This window comes from Coturnix japonica, chromosome 15 (genome assembly GCF_054131305.1).
Source record: "Coturnix japonica strain WE chromosome 15, WE-NBRP24, whole genome shotgun sequence".
Lineage (NCBI taxonomy): Eukaryota > Metazoa > Chordata > Aves > Galliformes > Phasianidae > Coturnix > Coturnix japonica.
The window spans coordinates 9,072,677-9,095,256 of NC_140677.1; the positions used below are offsets into that span (position 1 = coordinate 9,072,677).

General features: G+C 43.2%; 1 protein-coding gene and 1 long non-coding RNA gene across 21 annotated transcripts in view; one reads left to right on the forward strand and one right to left on the reverse strand.

Annotated features, from left to right (window-relative positions):
• The window catches only part of SLC6A6 (solute carrier family 6 member 6), a 116,781-nt gene that overhangs the window by 72,303 nt on the left and 21,898 nt on the right, over positions 1-22,580 (reverse strand). For 9 of the 20 annotated variants that reach the window (XM_085516858.1, XM_085516871.1, XM_085516866.1 and 6 more), the window contains one exon: positions 21,930-22,025. Coding sequence is in view for 5 of the 20 variants with exons in the window: in XM_085516852.1 (XP_085372978.1) it covers positions 12,409-12,502 (94 nt within the window). In the remaining 15 variants the exon portion in view is untranslated. Of the gene's footprint in view, positions 1-12,408; positions 12,518-15,811; positions 16,124-17,980; positions 18,103-21,929; positions 22,026-22,580 lie in introns of those variants that run through there. The other 11 variants (XR_014934834.1, XM_085516852.1, XM_085516851.1 and 8 more) reach the window with 3 other exon arrangements.
• LOC107319819 (uncharacterized) lies at positions 14,232-17,922 on the forward strand. Its single transcript, XR_014934838.1, has 2 exons — positions 14,232-14,638; positions 14,750-17,922. It is a non-coding gene; the product is annotated as an uncharacterized LOC107319819 (long non-coding RNA).

A 22,580-nucleotide genomic window follows, 5' to 3' on the forward strand; every position in this document is an offset into this window, starting at 1 on the left:
CACTGCATGATGGCTTTTTCATCCCAGACTGCCAAGCCAGCTGATTGCAATGAATATCGATCGATAAGTGAAATGAACAGGCCTTCCTTTGACTGAACTTGGGTCTTGTTTGCTCTTCCCGGCACTGGATGAGCATTACGTCTGCAGGGAGGGTCAGCCTTTAATCTGCGTGTTATTCTAACACGTCTCCATCAAGACAGAGGCATGCCCCAGCAGGACAAGGTGCTGTGAAAGTTCAGGTTGCTGCTGTTAGCTTGCAGCAAAGGAAATTGTTTTTCAGCCACCCATGTTGAATTGCCAGTAGTCAACACAAAACCCTTTTGCCAAATGAAAGTTGCTGGACCATTGCTGCTTATGACTAGGATGCAGCCCAGCCAAATGACGAAAGCAAAGGCAAAATCTTAAGTTTCTCACTGAAGCCTTGATCTTGTTAAGTTTAATCTTTCTTCATGGTATTAGTCCTACCGTTTGGAGCACAAGCCCAATCTTTTTTCTACTGAAATTCCCACTGAATTGAATTAGGAGAAACCAGACCTTGTGGATTACACCAGTGAAAGAACATGCTATGAGTAGGCATTATGGGCTTTGGAAGGAACAGAGCAGAGTAAGATACACAATTATATAATACAGGATCACGCTGTTACACCAGTCACTGGGTCTTACAAACCTCCCTTCAAAATGAGTAGGATGGAGGCTGCTGAGGCTGTCAGTGCTGTACTGCAATACACCTGTGTCATACCCACTGCTCCAACAGCTTCCCAGAGTACCCTCCTGCCCACAAACCACACTTTCCAAAGGTCTTTGTGACCTTCGTGTAAAAGCCTTGCTCTTTCCAACAAAAGTAAATGCAGCTCCCAGCTCACGAGGAAAGACACTTAGATTATGACAACCTGCTGACACACATGATAAAAGTGCTTTCCCAACTCAAAATAGTCAGAATATCCCTATGAAATATTCTTTCTCACACAACATGCTGTTTTCTCATTAGGCGTGTTGACATTTTTCAAACTGACCTCTGCTAGATATTTTGTTCCGGAGTCCCCTTTTAGTGGAACATTTAAACAATAACACTTTGAAGCATGCTCAGTGTCTCTTTTGAAGTCCATTCAGCCTCTGCCCTAGGGTCAGCAGGCGCATTCCAGCAATGATGCACGGACCATCTGCTGTACAAGTTTAAATCCCACTGGTCCTATACCTAGAGGTACTAACATGTTGCATAACTCGCACTGAAAAACAGCCTGCCAGCTAGGATGGCCTCTGGATTTATTCCTATAGTTCTCTTATGCTCCCACTGGAGGGCCTGCACACAGTAACCTTTGAATGTGGTTTCTGGAGATTACAAATTAACAATATAAGTAATAAGGAATAACATTAAGTTCCTTTATTCAAAACCTTTGCTTTCCTGTGCTTATTTACACCCTGGCTCTGCGATTGCCAGAGCTTAGTGTCTGGCATCTCATTTAGGTGCTACCTTATTCCAGACTTCTCACTTACATGGACTCTGGCTGAGTTACCCTAAATACTGGTTCATTGCTTAGTGTCAACTGATGAGCATGGGAAAACCAGAATGGTGCAATACAAAGGGTGAGTTTTCCAAGACAGTGTCTATGATTCAGATGACCAGCAACCATTCACTTGGGTAGGAATCTGGCATCAGAAACAGGACAAAATCTCTGCCAAAATATGTCTTTGTCTATATATTTTATCCATTGTGTTTCAATGTTAACTAGTCATTATTAAACTTAACAATGTATTGGCTAAGGTTAATGTATTTCAGACTCAAGCACTGTTGGTCTTATTGATGCTATGTAAACATAGAAGAAGGAGTGGTCCCTGCCCTTGGGAGTTTAAAATCTAAACTTGGACAATACACTTCAAACATATGGTATATCCTGCAGGCTGAATTACCAAACTTCAATCAGCATTGGCCTTAACAATTAATTTATGTTGCACATATGTTCTACATTTGGAGGCATTAGCCCTGAAGGGCCCCTTGGAGGAAATGTGAGTGTATGGACATGCTGACCTTTTGATGATGGCTGAAGGACAGAGCAACAAGCAGGAGGAGGCTAGTCCAGACCTCTGTGATGGAGCATGGCATGAGGGTAAGCATGGAAGAAGGACATAAATAGGGTACAACAGAGGGAGTGTCATGTAGGGTAAGCTAAGAACAACTGCAGGAGAGCAAGTTTTTTGAAGCACCTCTGGCAGTAGTTGAGCTCCAAAGTAAGTGGGCACATTTCCACCTTTTAGTATCTGTCATTTGTTTAGATGCCTCCTTGGAAACTGAGCTCTATGGAAAATCTGTCCTCAGTGGTGGGTGCTGAGCACAAGACAATCTGGCCTGTTCATTTTCTCAGTATGTGGTTCATCTGTTCTAAGGAACAAGTCCTTCTGGAAACACTGGAGGGGGGAAAAAAAGGCAGAAAGAAGTGTTTGGTACAGAAAAACACTCAAGCTGCTTCAAGAGATAATGATCAATTAAGGTAGAACAAGCAAAATTTCATACATCGGATGAAGTCAGATGTCTGGATGCCAGGAACCCTTACAAATATTGCAGCAGTATAGGAGAAAAGGTTGGCATAGGTTAAAGCACCCAGTCAGAGTCAGATAGGAATTGGATGATTTCCTTTAAATGCCTCACTCTGGAGCATGGTGTGGACCAATCAACTTTTCAGGTAGAGCTGCTCTGACCTCACTGTCATTTCTGACCCCTCTGAACTAAAGCAGTTACCTGCAAGTGGTGTCTCTCCCTTAGCATCCCTGATCTTGTCTTCATGTCTACCTGGTGGGATCCTGTAAGATGATTGAGTGGGGTGGGCCAGGAGTAAGCAACTTCATTATCTGAACTCTAAAAGCCGTGTTCATTAGCAGGCAGGTATCGTAACCAGTCATGGGAACAAAATGAGTGGATTTGCCACTAAAACGGATATCCTTGGAGGGTTTCCTCAGCACAACTACATCTTTCATGCTAACAAAAGCAATTTAGAGACCTGTTCAGTAACTCCTGAGCTCCAGTCCCAGTTCCAACACAAATTCTGAAGCCAATATAATCCTCTTGTTTCCTACTATAAGGCCTCAATCCTCCACTGCCATAAATCAGCCTAACAACTTTCACATAAGTTACTGTTACACCACCTGAAGATTTAATGCAAAAACTGGAGCACTGTGGGGCTGGGGCCTGCAGAAATAAACAACAAAATCTCATCCCCAGAGATGCTTACAAGCCAAAACAGTAAGACATGTAATTGTGAGCCGTTCTCATGACTTTTTGGGCCCACAGAGTGGTTACCTCCTGACAGGACATGTTCCTCTGAGATCCAGGCTGAAGATGGATATCTCTCCAAATAATTAACCGTCTCCAGTTGCTGCTGCCAGAGGAGGGAGGGAGCTTTGCAGTGCCCATCGCACAGCTATAGATTAACGTTATGGAAGAGCAGCCAGAGACTTGTTTGGTGCTCAGTTCAGTTCAAAGGGGCCAGGTCAGGAGCTAGTTATTACCCTAAATTTAAACAAGGTTCCTGCTTCACATCCGTTGCCATTTTCAAGTTACGTTTGCCCTCTCCTTGGTAAATAGCTAATATTTTCTTGGAGACAGCCTCATTTTTTATGCCAGTGGCAAAATAAACCCTAGCTTGTCATGGACATGTCCCTTCCAAAGAAGTACCACAAAAATGTCTGAAACCCTACAAAGGCTGTTAATGACTCTAAATCTCCCTAAGACTTTTTTCTCCCTTCCTCTTCCTTCTTTTCTCCTTGCTCTGACAAGCTGATGAGTAGGGAATGGTTTAAAATACCACAATACCCATGGCAGGACATCAAGAAAGAAAAAGAAACAGGGTTTTGAAATACTCTGTGTAAGGCTCCAAGCACATGAGATGGTGCTTAACTGACTGGACTTCACCACACAGCAGTCAGATGATCTCTGCAGCTTTGGGAAATGAGAGAAACTCTGAAGAAGGGCGGGGGGGAAGCGGTCTCTGCCACATTGGTCTTTATTGTCTTATGGATTTTATCACAGTATTGTTTTTTATTTCCTGCTATTTATAGGCTCTCATGTTTTGTGCTGCTTTCATGTTTGCGTTATCTGCCTTCCCACGACATGTTTCACCCCAGCCCTTGCCTACAGCTGGATCCATAAAAGCCACACCAATGGTTTTGAATGGCACATCAGGGCGCATCCTCTGTCTCCAGGCAATGTGTGTAAACTGCCCTTTTCTGAAGCACTACATAGTCCAAGATGGGCAATTTAAATAATGGTGGTTTCTCTGCACACTCTTATGTAAAGGACTCAAGTAGTTTGGCCACTGGTCTTTTGGGCATTGAGCGATGATATTTTTTAAGAGCCTTGGCCACATGACCATGCTTTAAAATGGATTTAAATGATCAGCCCTTCTGTATGTGACCTGACGATAAGCTCTCTGGAAAACTTTACCTGAATTATTTTATAACTCCCATCCCTGTGCAAGGTGCTGCAGAGAGTGTGTGCTGCAGTGGCTATTCTCATCCCAGCTGTCCTTGGTTTAGGGATGTAACTGCACTGAACTGAACTGAACTAGCTAAAGTCAAGTTAGTTCTGATTTGAACCACACAATGAGGTTTGTAAAAATTGGTGGGAGCTCTGCCCTAGCAAACTTACTGCCTAAAAGTTGGCCTTGAGAGGCCATGGCAATGGGAGTAAAAATGGGAGAGGTGCAAAATAATGCTGAAATCATTGAAGTTAGTGATTTATTCCTGTGTCCTTGTACCTCAGCCCATAGCAGCTTCCAGGCAGATGAAACATGGTCCCTTTCCTACGCTGAGTGAGGAGCAGCAAGGCTCTCCATCAACCCACAGCGTGCATCACTGCTCCTTGTGTGTGGAGCAGCCTGCCTTGGAAGCAACCACACAGCTCAGTGCCAGTAATAACAGGGAAAAACCCTTAACCTAAACAGGGAAAAACATCAAACCTTGCTTTGGGACCCTTTCACAATAATTATCCAGCAGCTGCTGTGGAATTACAAAGAAAATGAAACACTTTCTTAGAGATGGAGCCAGGCCTGGCCAGCTTTGGATAAGTAGATTTTTGGGCAAGTTGCTGGCCATGGTTTTCTCCTGTAGGTTGGGGTGAGAGGGCCTCAGAACATCATTCTTCCATACCACAGAGCAGCATAAAGGCTTCTGTGTGTCAATCAAAATCGCTCCTTTTTACCTCAAATTGTGTCTGTTCTGGGAAGATTCTCTGAAAAAAGAAGAGGCAGATTTTTTTTTTTCTGAAAGCACCATGAAGTGCAGATTTCTTATTCAAACAGGTTTCTGCAGTTTTCCTTGACTCTAGCAGCCAGATTGAAAGAGAAGACGTGACAGAAATAGAAAGCATCTAAATGTGCCTAAATGAGAGAAGATAAAGCACAGTGCAGAGAGATTCGGAGGTGGCCAAGCACCATGTGAGGGGCTCTTACTCTCATTAGTGAAACCCAGGACTTTTGATGAGCTGATGCTAAAAAGCAAATTTATTTAGATGCATAAGCGTCAACCACTACAGCAAATGCCTCCCAGGTGTCACTGAGCACTAAAAGCTGCCACTTAAAATGTTTAGTGTTCATTTTTAGAAGCCATCCGTTTCACCACATGCAAAGAACATGGGAATAACTATGTGGCAATCCATTCTCTGGGGAGGATAAAAAAAAAAAAAGCCACTGAAATCTCCACAAGGCTGGAAAACAAAGGCTGGGGCAACTTTAATCCCATCCGAGGAACAACTGAAAGTGTGAAACCAATGGTTTCCAGCAGAGACTGCTGCAGAGGCTCAATTGGTGCTCTGGGTCTGGAGCAGCTGCCATAAAACACAGCCAGCCTCTCAACAAGTGCTGAGTGCCTTGGTGGCTGTGGGGAGCAGCGAGGATGGGGATGGTACCTCTCCTAAACTCAGCAGATATGTTCTCCTTCTGCCTTTTGTTTTGGCTGATAGAAATATGACTGTTCTCAGCTCAGCGGCTGGTACAAGCCAACTCCTGTTTATCTTCTAAGACGTGCTTTTCAGTGTGTCATCGGTTCTTCTCTTGCCTCCACCTTAGGCACATTGACAGGTTGTGGTAATTTTCCAGTCAGACTCTGAAATGGTTATTCACACTTCTATCATGGCAAGATTAGATTATTGTAGTTCTTTGTTGGCCAGCTTCCCAAACCGGGCTCTGCACAAACTCCAGATGGTGTGAAAGGAGGCCTGCAGGATTTAAGAAGGGCCAGTCTCACCCGTTCTGTTAAAACCACTACCTTGGCAACTGGTTAGATATCAAATTGATTTCAACACTGTCCCTTTCCCCTCTGCTCTCAGCAATCATTTGACTCATTATAGTGCTGAGCACCTTACCCACTCACTACCCGGTAAGTTAATTCTCTGAAGAGTGATTGCAAGGAGGCGTGGGTAGCTTAGACCTGATTTCCATCTGCCTGTTCTCTGCTGAAGCCTGCACAAAAGCTGGATACTGCAATGACACCCTTTGCAGACATTAGATGAGAGCGCCAGGAAGCGATGGGCTTCTGCAGGGCACATCAGGGGACACAAGCTGCCAGTGCATCTTCCAGTGTGCCATATTCTTGTGTCAACAGCGGCTGCACAAACAACTGGTAGGATAATAACTGCTTCATAGAGAAGAGCACAAAGAAAACCTTCCTGCTTTAGTCTCATTAAAGCTTTCTTTATCTGCAAGAACACGATACCAAAGGCATACTCCTCCATATTTTATTTGCTTTTAAAGTGAGTCCAAGAGTTAAAACCTCCACTGATTTAGCTCACAATGGGTGAATTCCTACAGGCCTTTAATGCAAGGGAAAAGTCTTGGGAAGGCTGTAACAGAAGCCTAGCAAAGGACAATCAATTGGTTTGTTTTTATTAACTGCTATTTACAAAGCAGAACGTGACTTGCTGTTTAATAGCAGGAAAGACTGGAGATAGCTTTTGCTGAGTTGTGGAACGGTGTGGCAAACACAGCGCGCTTACCTTCCCTATCACTGCAGCAGGGAACCTGTGACTTAGCACTCACAGCTGCAAAAGCTTGTGGGTATTTTCTGTGTGTGTGTTTGAGAGAGAGAGAGAGAGAGAGAGACAGCTGACATAGACTGTTTGCTTTGGAAAAAACAACCAAACCCTTTTGTTTTGCATGAAGGGGGTGAAAAAGAAATTGTACATAAAGGATTACACTGACTCTGCAAACTGCCGCTGCATTGGAAGAGAGAGTGGCAGTCAGCGCTGGGGTCACGCTGTCATTTTAAACCGGCAGCGCAACCTTCATTTTAGAAATTCAGAAGCCTGGGAAAGTGTTGAAGAGACACAACACTTCCCTGTGTGGATAAAAGATTATTATTAAGAGAAAAAGTAGTGTGAGAGAACAGGTGAAGTCAGGATGGCTAAGCTGAAATCACCACAATTTGTAGTTCAGAGAAAATGAAACACAGGTCTTGGACTGGTGAGCTTAGCTGGTCTGCACTTGCCATGGGACCAGAATGTGCAGGGACCTCATGTATCACTGTTATGTGCTCATCGAGACATGCTGGACCAGATATCTGAGCACCTTAATGCAAGAGGGATGGTGGGAATTGCTTCAGCATCACTGTATCTTGTACTACCCTGAGAACTGCATTCAGGGCATATTATCTGTATGCAGCACTTAAACACACCTGCCTCAGTGCTACCCATAAACATGACAACATTCACTTGGGATACATCCAACCAAACCACTCAGCTGCTGAGTAAAGGTGCCAGCCCACCTCCCACCAGTGCAGAGGGTACAGACCTCGCTTTACTCTGGAATGAAAACCCTACTCATTTTATATAGGATCATTTAATTTCCCAACATCTCATTTTAAAGATAAACTCAATCACTATTTATTCAGCTAAATGACTCTACCAGTGGGTGGGCTCAAGGTGTTTGAATATAGACATCTGGAACTATCTTAAATACCTGCAGTCACCTGAGACACCTGCATGGGGCTGACAGCTGAAACACAGGACCCACAGACCAACATCCTCTTTTAGGGATGGATGGAGCGCATGTGGGACACAGGGAGGCACTGTAGTATATCACAGTGTCTCATGCAGGGCCAGATACATAAGGGTCAGCATCCAGATATTCCCAGAGAATCTACTCAACTTCTTTTGCTGCTGAGAATTGAGCCTTGAATGCATTCTGTGCACTTCAAATAAGTACCTAGCAAGAGCCCTGAGAAAGGTAACGCGTGCTTGTTTCAGGACGAAAACCACAAACAGAGATACTTGTGTCTCTGTATGAGGGCCTAACATTCAGAGATGTCACCGAAAAGGTCTCCATGACTCCAGCTCCCATGGCATTAAACAGCTGAGCAGCTTGTGCCATGAACCCAAACTACTCCAGGCTGCACACATCACACCATCAATCCATTCAGCACATGTATGCGATGGGCCACGTGACAGACTGGAGAATCAGACAGCAGAACTCACCCCACTGCGCGTCACACAGCCCACCAGCACAAATGCGTGCCATTTCAGGACAAGTTCTTTACCAGATGAAAGGAAGGCTCTCTTGATAAGATAAACAGCACAGTAAGTGCTACAGCCCTCAGCTGTGAACATGAATACTCAGTGCACCAGGTGGCTTAAGCTGCTGTATAGCTTTCAGGCATCCTTTCATGTACTTAATTCTCTTAGTAAATTTAGGATTTTTTTATTTTATTTTTATTTTTTTCCCCCAGAGAACACATTTTCCAGCAATTCACAACATAAAGCATCACACATTATGAACTCTCCCTACCCGACTACAGCCAAGAGTGGAAGAGCTCAGATATCCCTATAGATCTGTTTTTGAACAGCTGGAGAAAAGCACACGCTAAAGTTGTACGTTGTATTCTCTACATACCAGCACCATGACCATAAATGTGAATGACTACACAAACCTCAGGTTATCTGCAAACCCAGCTGAAGAGCAAGTAGAAAAATGAATGAACCATATATAAAAATGTTCTTACAGAGCATTTAAATAGATAGAAGAATGTATGGTCTACATAGGAAGGCCATATCTTCACGTAGTGTAAACTAGCACAGCTCCATTATGGAATTACTTCAGTCTCTGCCAATGAGGATTTGGTCCAGGTATGTGTATGAGGATGCCTGCCTTTGCCATGGAAACACAACACCTAAGCAAGGGACCACATGAGCAGCTCCAAAGCAACCTTATTAATACTTGACAGGACAGGAAAGAAAAATGGAAACAATTGCTCTAATTGAAACTACAGGGGGTGTCTAAGTAGGGCAGAATGCACGGTAATTACCTGAGCTGGAGCTGGGCCAGTACACCAATACTAACGCTCCTGCTCTATGGGCCTGTGAAAGAGCCTAAGTAAACAGGATTTTGGTTTTCCATCTTTAGCTAAAATGGTTGTTTACACAGAAACAGAGAGCTGTGTAAAAAGACATGGTGTGCGCTCAATTCTAAGGAACAAACTGGCGCTGCGAGCTCAGGAGCTGAATTCCCACCCATACTGGCACTGAATGGCCAAGAGACGTGATGTTACCTGGAAGAATTGCTTCCTGCCTGAACAGTGGAGCTGTGTGCCAGCGTAGCACTGTCTGGCTGCACAAAGGAAACACCATGTTAGTGCAAATAAAAACAAGGCTCTGTTTAATCAAGTAATGGGGAAACTTCTGGTCACCTTAGGGCCGGATGGGCTCCCAGCTCATTCTGCAGCTTTGTGGGATCACCAGGGGTCTGCCCTATGCCTTCCTCCTGACTCTCCACTGCCTCCTCTCTGCATTGCTACAAGGAGAGGCAAGCCGGCATGGAAAGCTGTGCACAGACTGGTTTATGGAAAGTCCATTTCCCAAGCTGCTGGGAATTCCCAACCACAAGACGCATGCGAAGTATGAAGCTAATGGTTAACAGTAAAATGAAGGTCCACTGACAGTACAGATAAGGGACAACCTGGCTGGTGTGACCTTGATGCATTAGCTAAGAAGCAGTTGTGCCTGTGGGAACTACTCGTTGAAGGACAACGGGGAATGGCTTTAAACTAAAAGAGAGGAGATTTAGGTTAGATGTTAGGAAGAAATTCTGCACTCAGAGGGCTGTGAGGCAGTGGCACGGCTGCCCAGAGCATTGGGTGCCCATCTCTGGGGGTGCTCAAGGCCATGGATGGGGCCCTGGGCAGCCTGAGCTGGTGGGGGCAGCCAGTCCACAGCAGAAGGATTGGAACTTGATAAGGCCTTTATGGTCCCTTCCAACCTAAGCCGCTCTATGATTCCATGAAGCCCTGGATCAACAAAGCTCCTTTTCCAAGAAAAGACAGTGGGCAGTGGCTTGCCCAGCATTCCTATCCACTGCCCAACAACAACATCCTAGTCACACAACAGAGGAATAGCTTCCAGCATCTACCCCATCACCAACCATTGTTGGTCATTGTTTCATGACTGTGCCATGTCTGCCAGCAAGCACCACTGCCTGCCAGCTGTCAGTCTGTCATTTCAGAGCTGTGCATACTCTTTGACCAGCACACACGTTTGAACCTGTGACCCATAGGTTTTGCAGACCATCACAAATCCCTTGAGACATACAGTTCCCCATAGCCTCGCAGGTTGTTTTTCGTTAGACAAATTCAAATGGCTGCCACAAAAGCTTAATCTCTTTCCAGCCACACTCATGCTGAGTGTCAATAGGAAAAAGTCCCATGAATACGTCTGATAATTACAGAGCTGTGGCTGTAGCAAAGAACAAAGTATAATGCAGGCTTGAATACTCAGGAAATTGACTGCTGATATGTTTCCATTCATTGTTTTGTTCTCTGTTCTCAGCGTTATATTAAAATCTCCTACTAAGAATGAGCTTTCTTGTTTAATGAAACTTGTCAGTTAAAGGAAATCTGCTAGAGTTGTTTGATCTATTCTTTAAAAAATAATATTAATTGCAAATGTAGCACACGTCCCTATCTCATTGAGCAAATCGCTTCAAAACTAAAGCGAGCATTTTTGGAACTCATTATCCAGAAAAAAATCATGGCCCATCACTCTCCAAGTCATTCACTGCCCCCTTGGTCCAGCTATTGAGTCCTGGCTGCTCATTTAGTTTGGTGATCGATCGTACCAGCCACCTGACACTGTTTTCCTGACTGCTACAGGAGAGTGATAGGAGGGAATCACAAAGAGTAAACATGGCGTGAACCTCTGGTCATGAGAAAATCTGGGCAGCTTTGCAATTTGTGAGCAATTTCATCACACCCTGACAGCAACATCAACTTGCTCAAACGTGACCTCACACCCATAGGAAAACGTGCTCAGTGCTTCTGTCTGCCCCTCTATTAGTGTAACAAGCTGTCTATTTTGATTCCATCCGACTCCTGATTAAATGCTGAATTTGCATGTTTGCTATTCATCCTGATTCCTAGCATGTGCCCTTACACTAGAAATCTTAACATCATGCTTTGAAACATCCAGTGCTGAACCTGAAACTGGAAGAAAGCGGAAATAGCTGATTCCAGGGTTCACATATTTAGATATTATACACTCTGTCACCATCAGTACTTGATGCTTTTCCTTGGGCAATCTCAGAGGGTTTTGGAAATGCCCAGGAACCACAGTGCATGTTAGCCTGGTCACAGCTGCCATTGCTTTTAGGAACTGGACTTCACAACTTATAAAGCACCTCCTCAGGAAGCAGTCAGCACTGCAGCAGAGCCCGAGCATCCTCCCATCTTAACAGTTCTAGCAGGCACTTGGAGATGCCTCCCATCCCTGGTGACAGCAGCTTAGCTTTTACTTGTGCCCATTCATGTGCCTTAATGAAGTGATATGCCTCAGCCATGACCATTCATGCTCTCAGGGAGCCTGGGCTCTGTTTCTGGCTATGTGCTACCCTCCCTTACCCCTGACTAATTCAGGCAGCTCGAGTCATGGGAAACTCCTCTAAAATAAAACCGTTCCTACCCCACCCCAGTCCTGTGTGAAAACAAGGGCAGAACTGTTCAGAACTCCCCCAGGGAAAAGAAATCCAACCAGGAGCTGACCTTCTTCCAACCCTGGGTGCTGGGGGCTGAGGTGTGGCCCTCCACCCCAGCATCCCAGGTCATTCCAGCACCTTCTCTCCTCACCCTCTCCCTCAGCAACAGCTTCCCACGCGGCTCCTGCCTTCCTGTGGCCCATGAAGAGCTCTCTGTATTCCCTCTGTGAGTCATGCCAGCAGGCTGCAGGATGGTGACATCAGCCCTCAGTGGGGCCGAGCAGGCCAAGGGTTTGTTTGGGGCTTTGTGCTGGGGGTGAGGGCCAGGAACGCGTGGTAGAACATCAGCACATGCTGCAGACACCTCTTCTTTCCATGGGGCTGGTGCTCCACCTGAGGCCAGGGCACAGAGGGTGAAGCTGCATCCCAACACTACGGTAAGAGTTGTTTATGTGCTTGAAATTACCTTTCTGCAATACTGATGAACCATTCCCTCTTCCAGGAAAGCTGCTTTGTAGTACCGCAGGAAAGCTCTCCCACTGGCAGCAGCACAGCCCCATAGCTCTGGCCAAAGGCTGGCACAGGTATTTCGGTCAGGAGATCAAATGCCTTCATGACCTTGAAGGACACACAGAGTCAGCTCAAGAGCTCTCAGCTGTACAAACAAAATGCTGCCACCTCAGTGATAAGAGGGGAGGGTGCCCATGCCAGGGCAGAGCATGGGGGAGGAAGGATGCAGCAGATAATGGTGAGCTGAGGAGCCCGCTGCAACTCTGGGGCTGCCGTTTCAAGAGATAGGCACTGTATATGCTTCAGGACAGTCCCCTCCCCTGGTGGCAGGAGCAGCCAGCCTGGCTTGCCAGTGCTTTGCTATAGACTATGTTTGCAATTAAGCATTTTTCTACCCCTCTGCTTCTGTGAGCATTGCTTTGCCATCAGGGCCTGGTGTTGAAATACACAGCTGTCTCCATGTCCAGCAGGGAAGGGTGACAGGTGAGCTTCCCCCATCTGACACTGCTTTAGAACACAAGTAAGGCAATGAGGCAATTACAGGTCAAGAGGCACAAACCAAACGTCTCAGTTCCAGTGAGGAGAGTTCTGCTTTTCCCCTGAAACACTGTTCAGAACCCACTATTTTAGCTCTGGTTGGGACTTAGAACACAACTCCAACCTGCAGTTCTGCTTTAGATTTGACAAAACCTCCATGAAAAGGTCAAATGTTTCTGAGATTCCAACACAAGTGCCCTATAGCTCCTATGGCTTTCTGAGACCTTTTGTAATTCACAACATTTCTGCTGCCTGTACCAAAATCCTTCCCCATTTTATCCTCCAACCCTGGCAAAGACAATCTGTAGCCAAGCAACAGCCCCTTATTTTTTTCCTTCTGGACACGCAGCAGCTGTTGTTTCACTGCTGAACGAAGTAACGTTTCCTCAGCCAGTTTACTGATTTGCAGATTTTGGTGGCAATGTTATCACAGGGTTGCCACCATCAGCCTCTCTGCTGTGTAACACTTAGGCCTTTCAGCAGGGCCTGTGCACAGGCTCCTTAAGGCCATGCTGATCAGGGAACAGAGGTAGCTGAAATGAATTGGAAAAAGAAAAGGGTAGAGAACAAGGTCCTTCCTATTTTACAGGGTGCTTTGCTCATGGTTTTTGATGTTTATTAGTTCCTGGTATGGCTCACTGCAGAGTCACTGAAAGAATTACTTGGGCACAACTGGGAGAGGTCTGTACTAGAGCAAAATGTTGGTGAAAACATCAGGGATGGGAACACCTCAAGGTTCTATTACTACTGAAGGTTCCTTGTTTTCAATCCACAGCCAGAGTTTCTTATCTCTGACTGACATTACCCATGAGATAACGGTAACTTTCCAGTAAACAGCCAATTCATTTCACAATTAGTACACTATGACGCATCCCCCACATACCAGAAAATCAGCTCTACTGACTTCTTTAGAGTCTTAAAAGGATCCTTACGCTTCAGTTTTAATTTTTAAATGAACATAAACATTTGATTGAGCTGTAAGGAATTAAAACAAGACATCGCTTTAGCAATAAGCAAAATATTTTCCCCCAAATTTGCTTAGCTGTCCCATTCATGGACCTGTGCCTTTGGAATGGGGGAATGCTTTGGGATTCCAAAGAACACAAATAACAACAACATCAACACATTCCATTTTACTGAACGAAACTGTGATATACCAAAATGCTCACGATACATTATCACTGTCTATGCAGGAGTGTGGGTGGGAGGCTGCAAGAAGAGACAGATAGAACAGCTCCTACACGTGCTTTTTTCCTCTGTGCTGCTATTTGCCTTCTGCCCAAGAAGCGCAGCAAATATATTAATACCCAACTGAAAAATGAGCTGAGGTAATTCTATCTATGAGCATGTGATTGGTCCTGCTGCCACAAATGTTTTCCCTCTTGGTCCGTATCTGAATCTCACACTGACTGACTCACACTGAAGCCACATACGTCACTACTACCCAGCAGCATCAGAACATCATTTGTTTCCTTTTGGAACGGGATGTTCTATAATAGCTCCAACTCCCACTCGACGGTTTATGAAACTGCAGCTCTTTCGCATGCCTCCTTTGTTCCTTGTTTATGAGGTGTTAAAACAGGAGCAGACAGTGGCCTGAGCTCAGGGATGCTTCATTTGAAACCAACTTGGCTTTTAGGAGGATGGAGGTGAGATGGTTCTTGGTACATTATGGAGTTTGCACTTCACACAGGCAAACAAGGCCAGAACTGTTGCTTCCAGCATTACTGCTTAAGTACATCCCCATGTTCTATCTACAGGGCTCCTCGTGCAGCCAGGGAGAAATTACACCATACAAGAAAGTAGAAGCCATGGATAAGCTGACAGAGACATTAAAGCAGAACCAGCTCTGCTTCTGAGCTCCTCAACATGCAGCACTCCCTGTTAAGCACTGGCTGGTTTGCTCTTCTCCTGCTATGATGCCATCGTAGAAACAGAAAGCTTGGAAGAGACCTCTGTGCTCATCTAGTACAACTAGTCAATCTATCTAAACCTGTGTTTTAGCCAGCACAGCTATTCCTAGTGATGAGGTCAAAACCAGCTTTAAGCACTGTAAAAAACATATTCCTAGCATTCCTCAGGAAAAAAAAGAAAAAAAAAAAAGAAAAAAAGAAAAGAAAAAGTAATCTCTTATTTTCTCCCACTGTCTGTAAAATGAGAAAAGATGATCTGGAGAGAATTGAGAAAAGTGAGACATATTTTCAAACTGCACGTGGCATTTCTCTAAGAAACAGAAAAATCCCTGCGGCCAGTCTTTGCAAGAAGCTCCCCTGATTGTCAATGGAGGTGTTTAATCTGACCTCTTGGACTTCTGTCCGATTTATATTCACCAGGGTTAAATAAATAAGCATTAAAAAACCCAAAGCTCTAGACACTCCACTGTCCTGCATGGAGCCAAGACCTTATGCAAAGAGGCTTAAGTCACGCATACATTTCCTTTGACCTAGAGGCCAAGCACAGCTCTGTCCAGTCCCAATTATTAAGTGAAAAGACCTTCATGGCTGCACTAACTTGCATTCGGCTGCCTGAGAAATCTTTAGAAACCACTGCAAAAGCATAACATGACAACGTGGTGCTCACTGCAGCACCCTCACATGCTGCAGGGGTTGGGGAGAGCAGTCAGTGCCCCTGCCCTAGAGTATTTTTGGGACAGCCTCAGGAAGCATCCTGGTAAGCTTCAGGTAGTGCTGCACTGCAGGAATTACACTGAGCAGGCTCTCAGTGCAAGCCCTGGAGCTTTGGCAGCTGTTAGAACAAAAGAATCTATAAATGCAAGCCATTATCACCTTACAGATGGCACCTACACCTTTACCTGGACTTACCTGGACAGATCTGGAGGGCAGTGATCCTCTGGACATTCAAAATGAATGCATGAACTAACGAATACGAGGCGTCTCGTGCACAGGGTATTGTTCTGGATTTCGGATTTCTTCGGGGTTGTCTTGGCAACAAAGAGGGTTTGCTGCTAGAGGTGTGTGAAACACTGGGCAACAAGAAGCAAAGCGGTTCCCACTTGCTTCATTCCATCACTGGGTTTAACTGGACCAGACTTCAACCTGCTGGGACGCTGTTCATGCTCTGCATGTCAGCAGGGCAGCACAGATCAGCACCGACTCTTCCCTCCCACCAAAACACTGCAATATGGAAAAGAGCAAAAATAACCTTCCTCTCTGAGAAACAATGTCCGCTCAGACATCCCAACCACTTCTGTTCACTTTCTCCCTTCACAATGAGGGGTACATCCCTGGAACGCAACAGAACAAATTATGGATGGTTTTCAGCAAAATTAGTTGGCTTGGTGTGTTGCTTGGGTTTGTTGAGTGATTTTAGTTTCAGTTATGGAAATTCTAATCAATTTCAGTGAAGTCAACCGGTTTACCCCAGGCAGATTCCAGTATAACCGAGTTTGCCAGTTTGCCCCAATTTCAGTGACTCTCATTTATGGGGAGAGAAGAGAAACTGACCAGCAGCACCCACCCTGCTCAGCCCACAACTTCATTCACTGCACATGAGGTCCAGGAATTACTCTGGAAAGTTTTTAAAGCATCTTTAGAGGCAATCTCGCATTGCTTATTCATGTCACTTGCCTTTATTTTTACTTACTGAAGGCATTAAAAAAATTAACCCAGACAGCTGTTCAAATTCCTCTATTTTTCATGTAGCAAAAGGGGGAAAAAAAAGTCTGAACAGCTGTGTCAGTAAAACACAAACCAGGTGGCCTCCCTAAGGCAAGGTTTGTATGAAATCTGTAAGATAATGTTTTTATTATCTGAGTTATTGTATTTCGTTTTTATTGCTTTGCTCTTGTGGATTCTTAAAGAGGTACTGGCCATTTATTTCTCATCATCCTCCTCAGCTTTCAACATTTGAGCCCTATTGTAACTCAACACAGATGATACTGTGATGTTTTTCTAGATGTGTGAAAATCACTCTTTCAGTATAATACCCCTGAATATATTTTGAGGTCTTAAATGAGATTTAAGGCTGGGTGAGAAGCAGTTTTACAGATCTGGCCTTTCTATGGAGCCCGAACCATAAGCCTCATCTGCTAAATCCCTTCCACACCAACCCTGCAAAGGGCGTACTACTACTGCTGTAGTGCAGTATCAGCTTGCTGATTTGTGCCCGTGTTTCCCACGGGCTTACTGATGCTTTCTTGCCCAACTTCCATCCTTGGATTAAGAACTGTGCTGGTAATATTGCTAATTCTAAATCCCTCTCCACCCCAAATAAGTTTTTTGCTAAAGTTGCTTTTCAGCTTATAGAACAACAATAGTGTGTAGTAAAATAACTGAAATTTGGTTATTTATTTATTTTGCTTAAGAAATAAAATATCTAAAAATACTTGCACATGGGAAGGACCATCTTCCAGGGGAAAACACAACAGAATCATCACTGAATCTAAAGGAGAAATCCATTCTTCTCTAAATGATTTGCTTTTAGGAGGCCTTCTTCATGTTCAGTAGCTGGATGCAATTCCCTGCCTATGTACTAAGCCTGTGTTATTGCAATTCCAGCATGATACATGTTTATTTGGAGTCTAACAAGATCATGAATCAGGAAATAGCACTGTACTTTATATTATGTATTTATTTATTGTGCCAGGATGAAATTTACCTGGGTCCAGAGGACAAAATTAGGCTGTTACAGCCCTTGGTTTCATATAAGTTATTTTCCTCTCAATGTCTATGCCCCGTGGATAGAAATTTATTTCATCTGTACTGAATGAGAATTCTTCCATTCTCTCCCAGCTAAGGTAGCCTCCAGATATCATTTCTATACCTTTTCTCATGTGTCCAATTTTGCATCCATTACCTGAATGCTTGAAAATATCTAACATAATACCAACAATCACAGAGTGATAATGTCTGCAGTTTGTGGGAAATATTTTTTGTTCCTATTCAATCCTTTGGTTATGAAAAAAAACAACAAACCCTGCTCATTAGTTTGGTGCCTTTGGTGATATCATCATACTTCTGACCTTCACCTACCTATTGGGTTCCAGGGGCTGGGTGGCCATTAGAAAGATGAAGAGTTTATGAGACTCCAATTTGGAAAATCTCAGTTGTTTTCTGAAGCGTGACACACACTGAGCAATGAAAAAAGACCTTAACTGGAAGATGTATTAATACATGTAAATATAGAGGAAGTGAAGTGGAAAATTGCATTACAGAATATAAGAGAGCTTGATGTATTTAATAACACAACAGTAATTATCTTTAGTAATACTAAAAATATCACAAAAAGTATTATGAGTACTCCATTAACTGCTCAGACTCTTCTGTATTTGATAACTTTGCAAGAATTTAAGTCTCAAAATCTTTCTTTGTAAGATTAGGTAGCATATTTTTTTACACACAATGCAGGAGAGAAGTCAAACAAACGACAAACTTACTTCATAATGAGGAGTTATAAAATCATCAAGCAAGTAAAAGTTTATTCAGTTAACTGGCAAACACCCAGCAAGGATTACACAATGCTATCAGTAGGGCACTGAAATACTGAACAAAAATAAGCAAACAAAAAAAAAGCTCAACAGCCAACGACCAAGTGCTCAGTTCCAGAGAAGTGCTCTCATTTAAGAAATGCTTTCTTCAGTATTTTTTAGATAAGTTGCTACTTATCATCACGTGTGTACGTTTTTCCTGGAAGCAAAGGTCCATGCAAGTTTCTCAACACATCCTAAAATTCACTGTGTTCTGATTTCTCCTTGCTCAACCACCAGGAACATAGAAAGCAACATATACAGCCATGAAGAGTATTAACAATAAATAATATTCGTATATCATTTAGTGACTTGAGCTTAGACAATGAGCATCAGAGTGGGGTGAATTAACCAATCATGACTTCTGTCACTACTACATTTGCACAGAGAAATTTCTTAAGATGGATGGATATTCATTCACACATCAAAGCAAAAGCACAAAGAGGTTTGTGCAGCTGCTCAGACAGTAGAAATTTGGAAAGCCCTGAAATAAAATGAAATTAAGGTATAACCTTTGTGAAGATAATGAAAGAATGACGAGAGACATCCAGTAAAAACCCTGGTGTAATTGTGTTGATCATGGAGCCTCCTTTGAAACAAAATGTTCCTGAATTTCTGCTCCATGATGTATCTTTCCTTAGGAACAATCTGGAAATCTAGGAAATACTTCAACTTACCTTCCAGCACACACAGTAGTTCAGCAGCAATGCAAGTGTAAACACCACTGGTGCCAAACACTTCATTTGTCAACGTGCAATGATGCATTTTGTATCAGGATTACATTATAACCAAGATTAATTATAGTTATTATCGAAAGAGAACAGGGCTGTCTCCAGCAATTCTTTAACAACAAAAACTACTTATTTAAAAAGCAAATGTAGCTCACAGGTTTTGTTTGTACTGGGAAGCTCCTGCAAACAGCTGACCTACCAGCGTTCATACAAAACAAATGATACCACAGCTGCTTTTAATCTGCTCGATACTAGAGGATATCTCTGCCCTGGGAAACAGCACCAGGTTTTTGAAAGAAGGAGCTACCCATTGATAAAGATTTTATGAGAACTTTAATGTTTCAGCAAAACAAGCAATTAGTGAGTATATCCCAGATTCTCTTAGGATCAGGGAAACATTTCACCACTGTTACATCAAGGAAACTATCATCCAGTAAGAACTCAAGCTAGGTCTCAAGTGGCACATATAGCATGAATTATACTACAAGGTAGCTTGGACCAACTGTACAAACTGACTGCTCCAAAGAATGCCTCTAACCTACGTATCCAGGCCTCTTCACTTACTTAGAAACTGAAAACATGCCCTGTAGAAAAGCTAAAACTCATGGCTGTAATACTCAAAAGACACGCTAAGTGCGAGACTCAGTCTGGTAAACCAGACAAGCATAAGTAACATACACCAATTGAGTCTTGTTGACTCCTACCATGACAGAATCTTTCTGATTAAAGTAAATTTCACTGGCTGACTCTCCTTCCAACAACAGGATGAGACTTTTCTGAGTCAAATATAGTTTATAAGGTCAAAGTCATTAAGTGTGGCTGAGCTAACCAATCACGCCAAGCGCACATAGACTCATCACCGCTAAGCGATGTCAAAAAAAATAACCACATCAAGAAAACCAAGAGCTTAAAATTTGGAACAGCACAGAGACTGAACAACTTTACTTTCTACACAAACAATTTGTCATAAGAAACTAAAACACTAAATGTGACACGGAAATTCTTTCACTGAAAATTACACGTCCAAGTTATATGATTACACTGCTTGTGCTCCCCACTCCTCTTCCTCCTCCTGAGTTTCTATCTAGGAAACACTTTTCAGAACATGCTGGTTCAGATACCTCTGTCAGAGACTCAGTGTTCAAAGGTTTATTACTATAAATGCTTCAACTGTAAAATGTCTAAGGAAATTGCACTATCATCTTTTCCTGTTGAGTCTCATCTAGGAATTTAAAATCCCCTTCTGTGGGAGTAGGCTCTGATCACAGACTTAATTTTGCTTTTTCATTATAAAGCTAAAGAGGAAAATTAAGGTGAAAAATTCCAAAGTCTGGGAAAGGAAGACAGGAAACAGCAAGACCAGAAACGATGAAAACCAGCACCACATTGGTGAGTCTGGAAAATACCAATGTTTGTTCAAGGCAAAGTACATCACCAACTTTGTTTTGGTACAAGAAGGTGATAAATAGTACACTAAGGTTGCACAGATTTATTATTAGTAGGGTTTTGGTTGTTTTTTTTTCCTCCTACCTTTCCTATTCATTTTTTAACTTGAATAACAGTAAGAGCTGAGTGTTGAGCTTACAGTCATGCAAATCCTCCTTACTCTTGCATGATGTTACAGTGACTTCCAGAAGATTGATTTCCTGTGTACCAACATTACCCTTGAACATTACCTCCTAGATCTGGCCTTCCAGCTTGTCACATTGTATATAATATTTACATAATAGCTACTATCTAAAAATCAGCAAGTTTTGATGTGATTGAGGCATTTCATTACCTCACAGGAAGTACACGCAATGAATCAGCCGTAGCACATGCAAGAGATGCTCTGTCACTTAATCTTGCACTCAGCATTGCTATACTCAATGACATGCTATCAAAGATAACACCCAGCCTCTGGAACAAGGGAAACAAAACACTAACTAATACAGAACATTAACTAATACAGAACATTAAAGCCAAATGGAATTTTCCCTGTTCATCCTGCCTCCAGAGAACTGCAACCAACATTATAGAAAAGGCTGAATGAAATCTTGCTGAGTCCTGCATGCAACCCACTTGCAAATAGAGTGATGTGAGATTTGCCTGATGTTCGAACTAATCACTCTGCATTGTTCTGAGAAGGAATAATAAATGTTAACGATAAGATGTGCAAGGGAATGAACCTCTGAGATCCTAACCTAAGATCTGCATGGGGTCTCATACATTTAAGCATCATCACTGATGGATTCCAGAGGAGGAAAATATTGTATGACCTACAAAGCACATGGTTTACAAACTGCTTCTTTCTATCTATATACAAAGAAGCGAAGCAGAGCATTCATCTTGTAAAACTTGTAAAATTCAAAGTTTAAAGCCAAGGAAAACAACCAAGGTGAGAGCTGATCAGCAAAGTCAATGTCAATTGTTCCTTTACTTAGCAAACAAGACTCTTACAAGTTAGTACTGGGTGTTAGACATGGATTTGGCTGTACAAAGATCAATTGATGAGTATGGGCTTGAATATGTCAACATTACAGACAACATGTGTTGGTAAGGGATTTGGATTCTTGCCATATTTTTATACTCTGGTACCCTAACAATGCAGTGGGTCCATGCAATTTTAGTTAACTTAAGGGCCTGTGTGATCAACAGCAACTTCTCATGAAGAACACAATAGAAATCTGAGTGCCATCGGCCCAAAAGCCTCCTGGAAGCCATGGTTTCTTGGCACATTCCTACCTTAAAGCAGGGAGCCAGCAGGGGTAACAGTGGAGGTGCATTGAAGAGTTATCCAGCTCCAGGCAAAATCAGAATAGGTCTCTTCTAACGTAGACTCTGAATGCAAAATTGTGGAAGATATGACTGGTAAATACCAAATGGTTGGACATGACAAACACAAAATGAAGAATATTCAGAAACAGAGCAGTAATTTCATTACATTACTGACAGCATTCTAACATATAAGACTCTACTTCTCCTCCCAGCTTTCAGCCCTGGGACTCATGGCTGGATGCTCTGGGTTCAGCCCCTTTCCAGCTGGTCAGACACCAGAAGCAACAGGTAGCTCTACTAATGGGGACCTGCAGGTCTGGATGTCTGACAACACAGAGCAGCTAGAGGATGTCTTTAGCTGCTGAAACACTTACTACCCTCATACCTACTCCCTGTCCTCTTCAAGACCATAGCAGAAGAGCATGTGGGTAAAACACAGTTAGCCTGATCACAGACTGCTTGTTGGGGTCCATCACGTTAAGACCCTCTGTTTTGGAGTTGAAGTGAAGTAATGTTTGAGAAAAGGAAAAGAAACTGAATAATTAAGAGGAAACAAAAATAATCTCATGTAAGACACAGAACAGCTAAGGAAAAGAAGTGACAACAAACAAGCTCTGC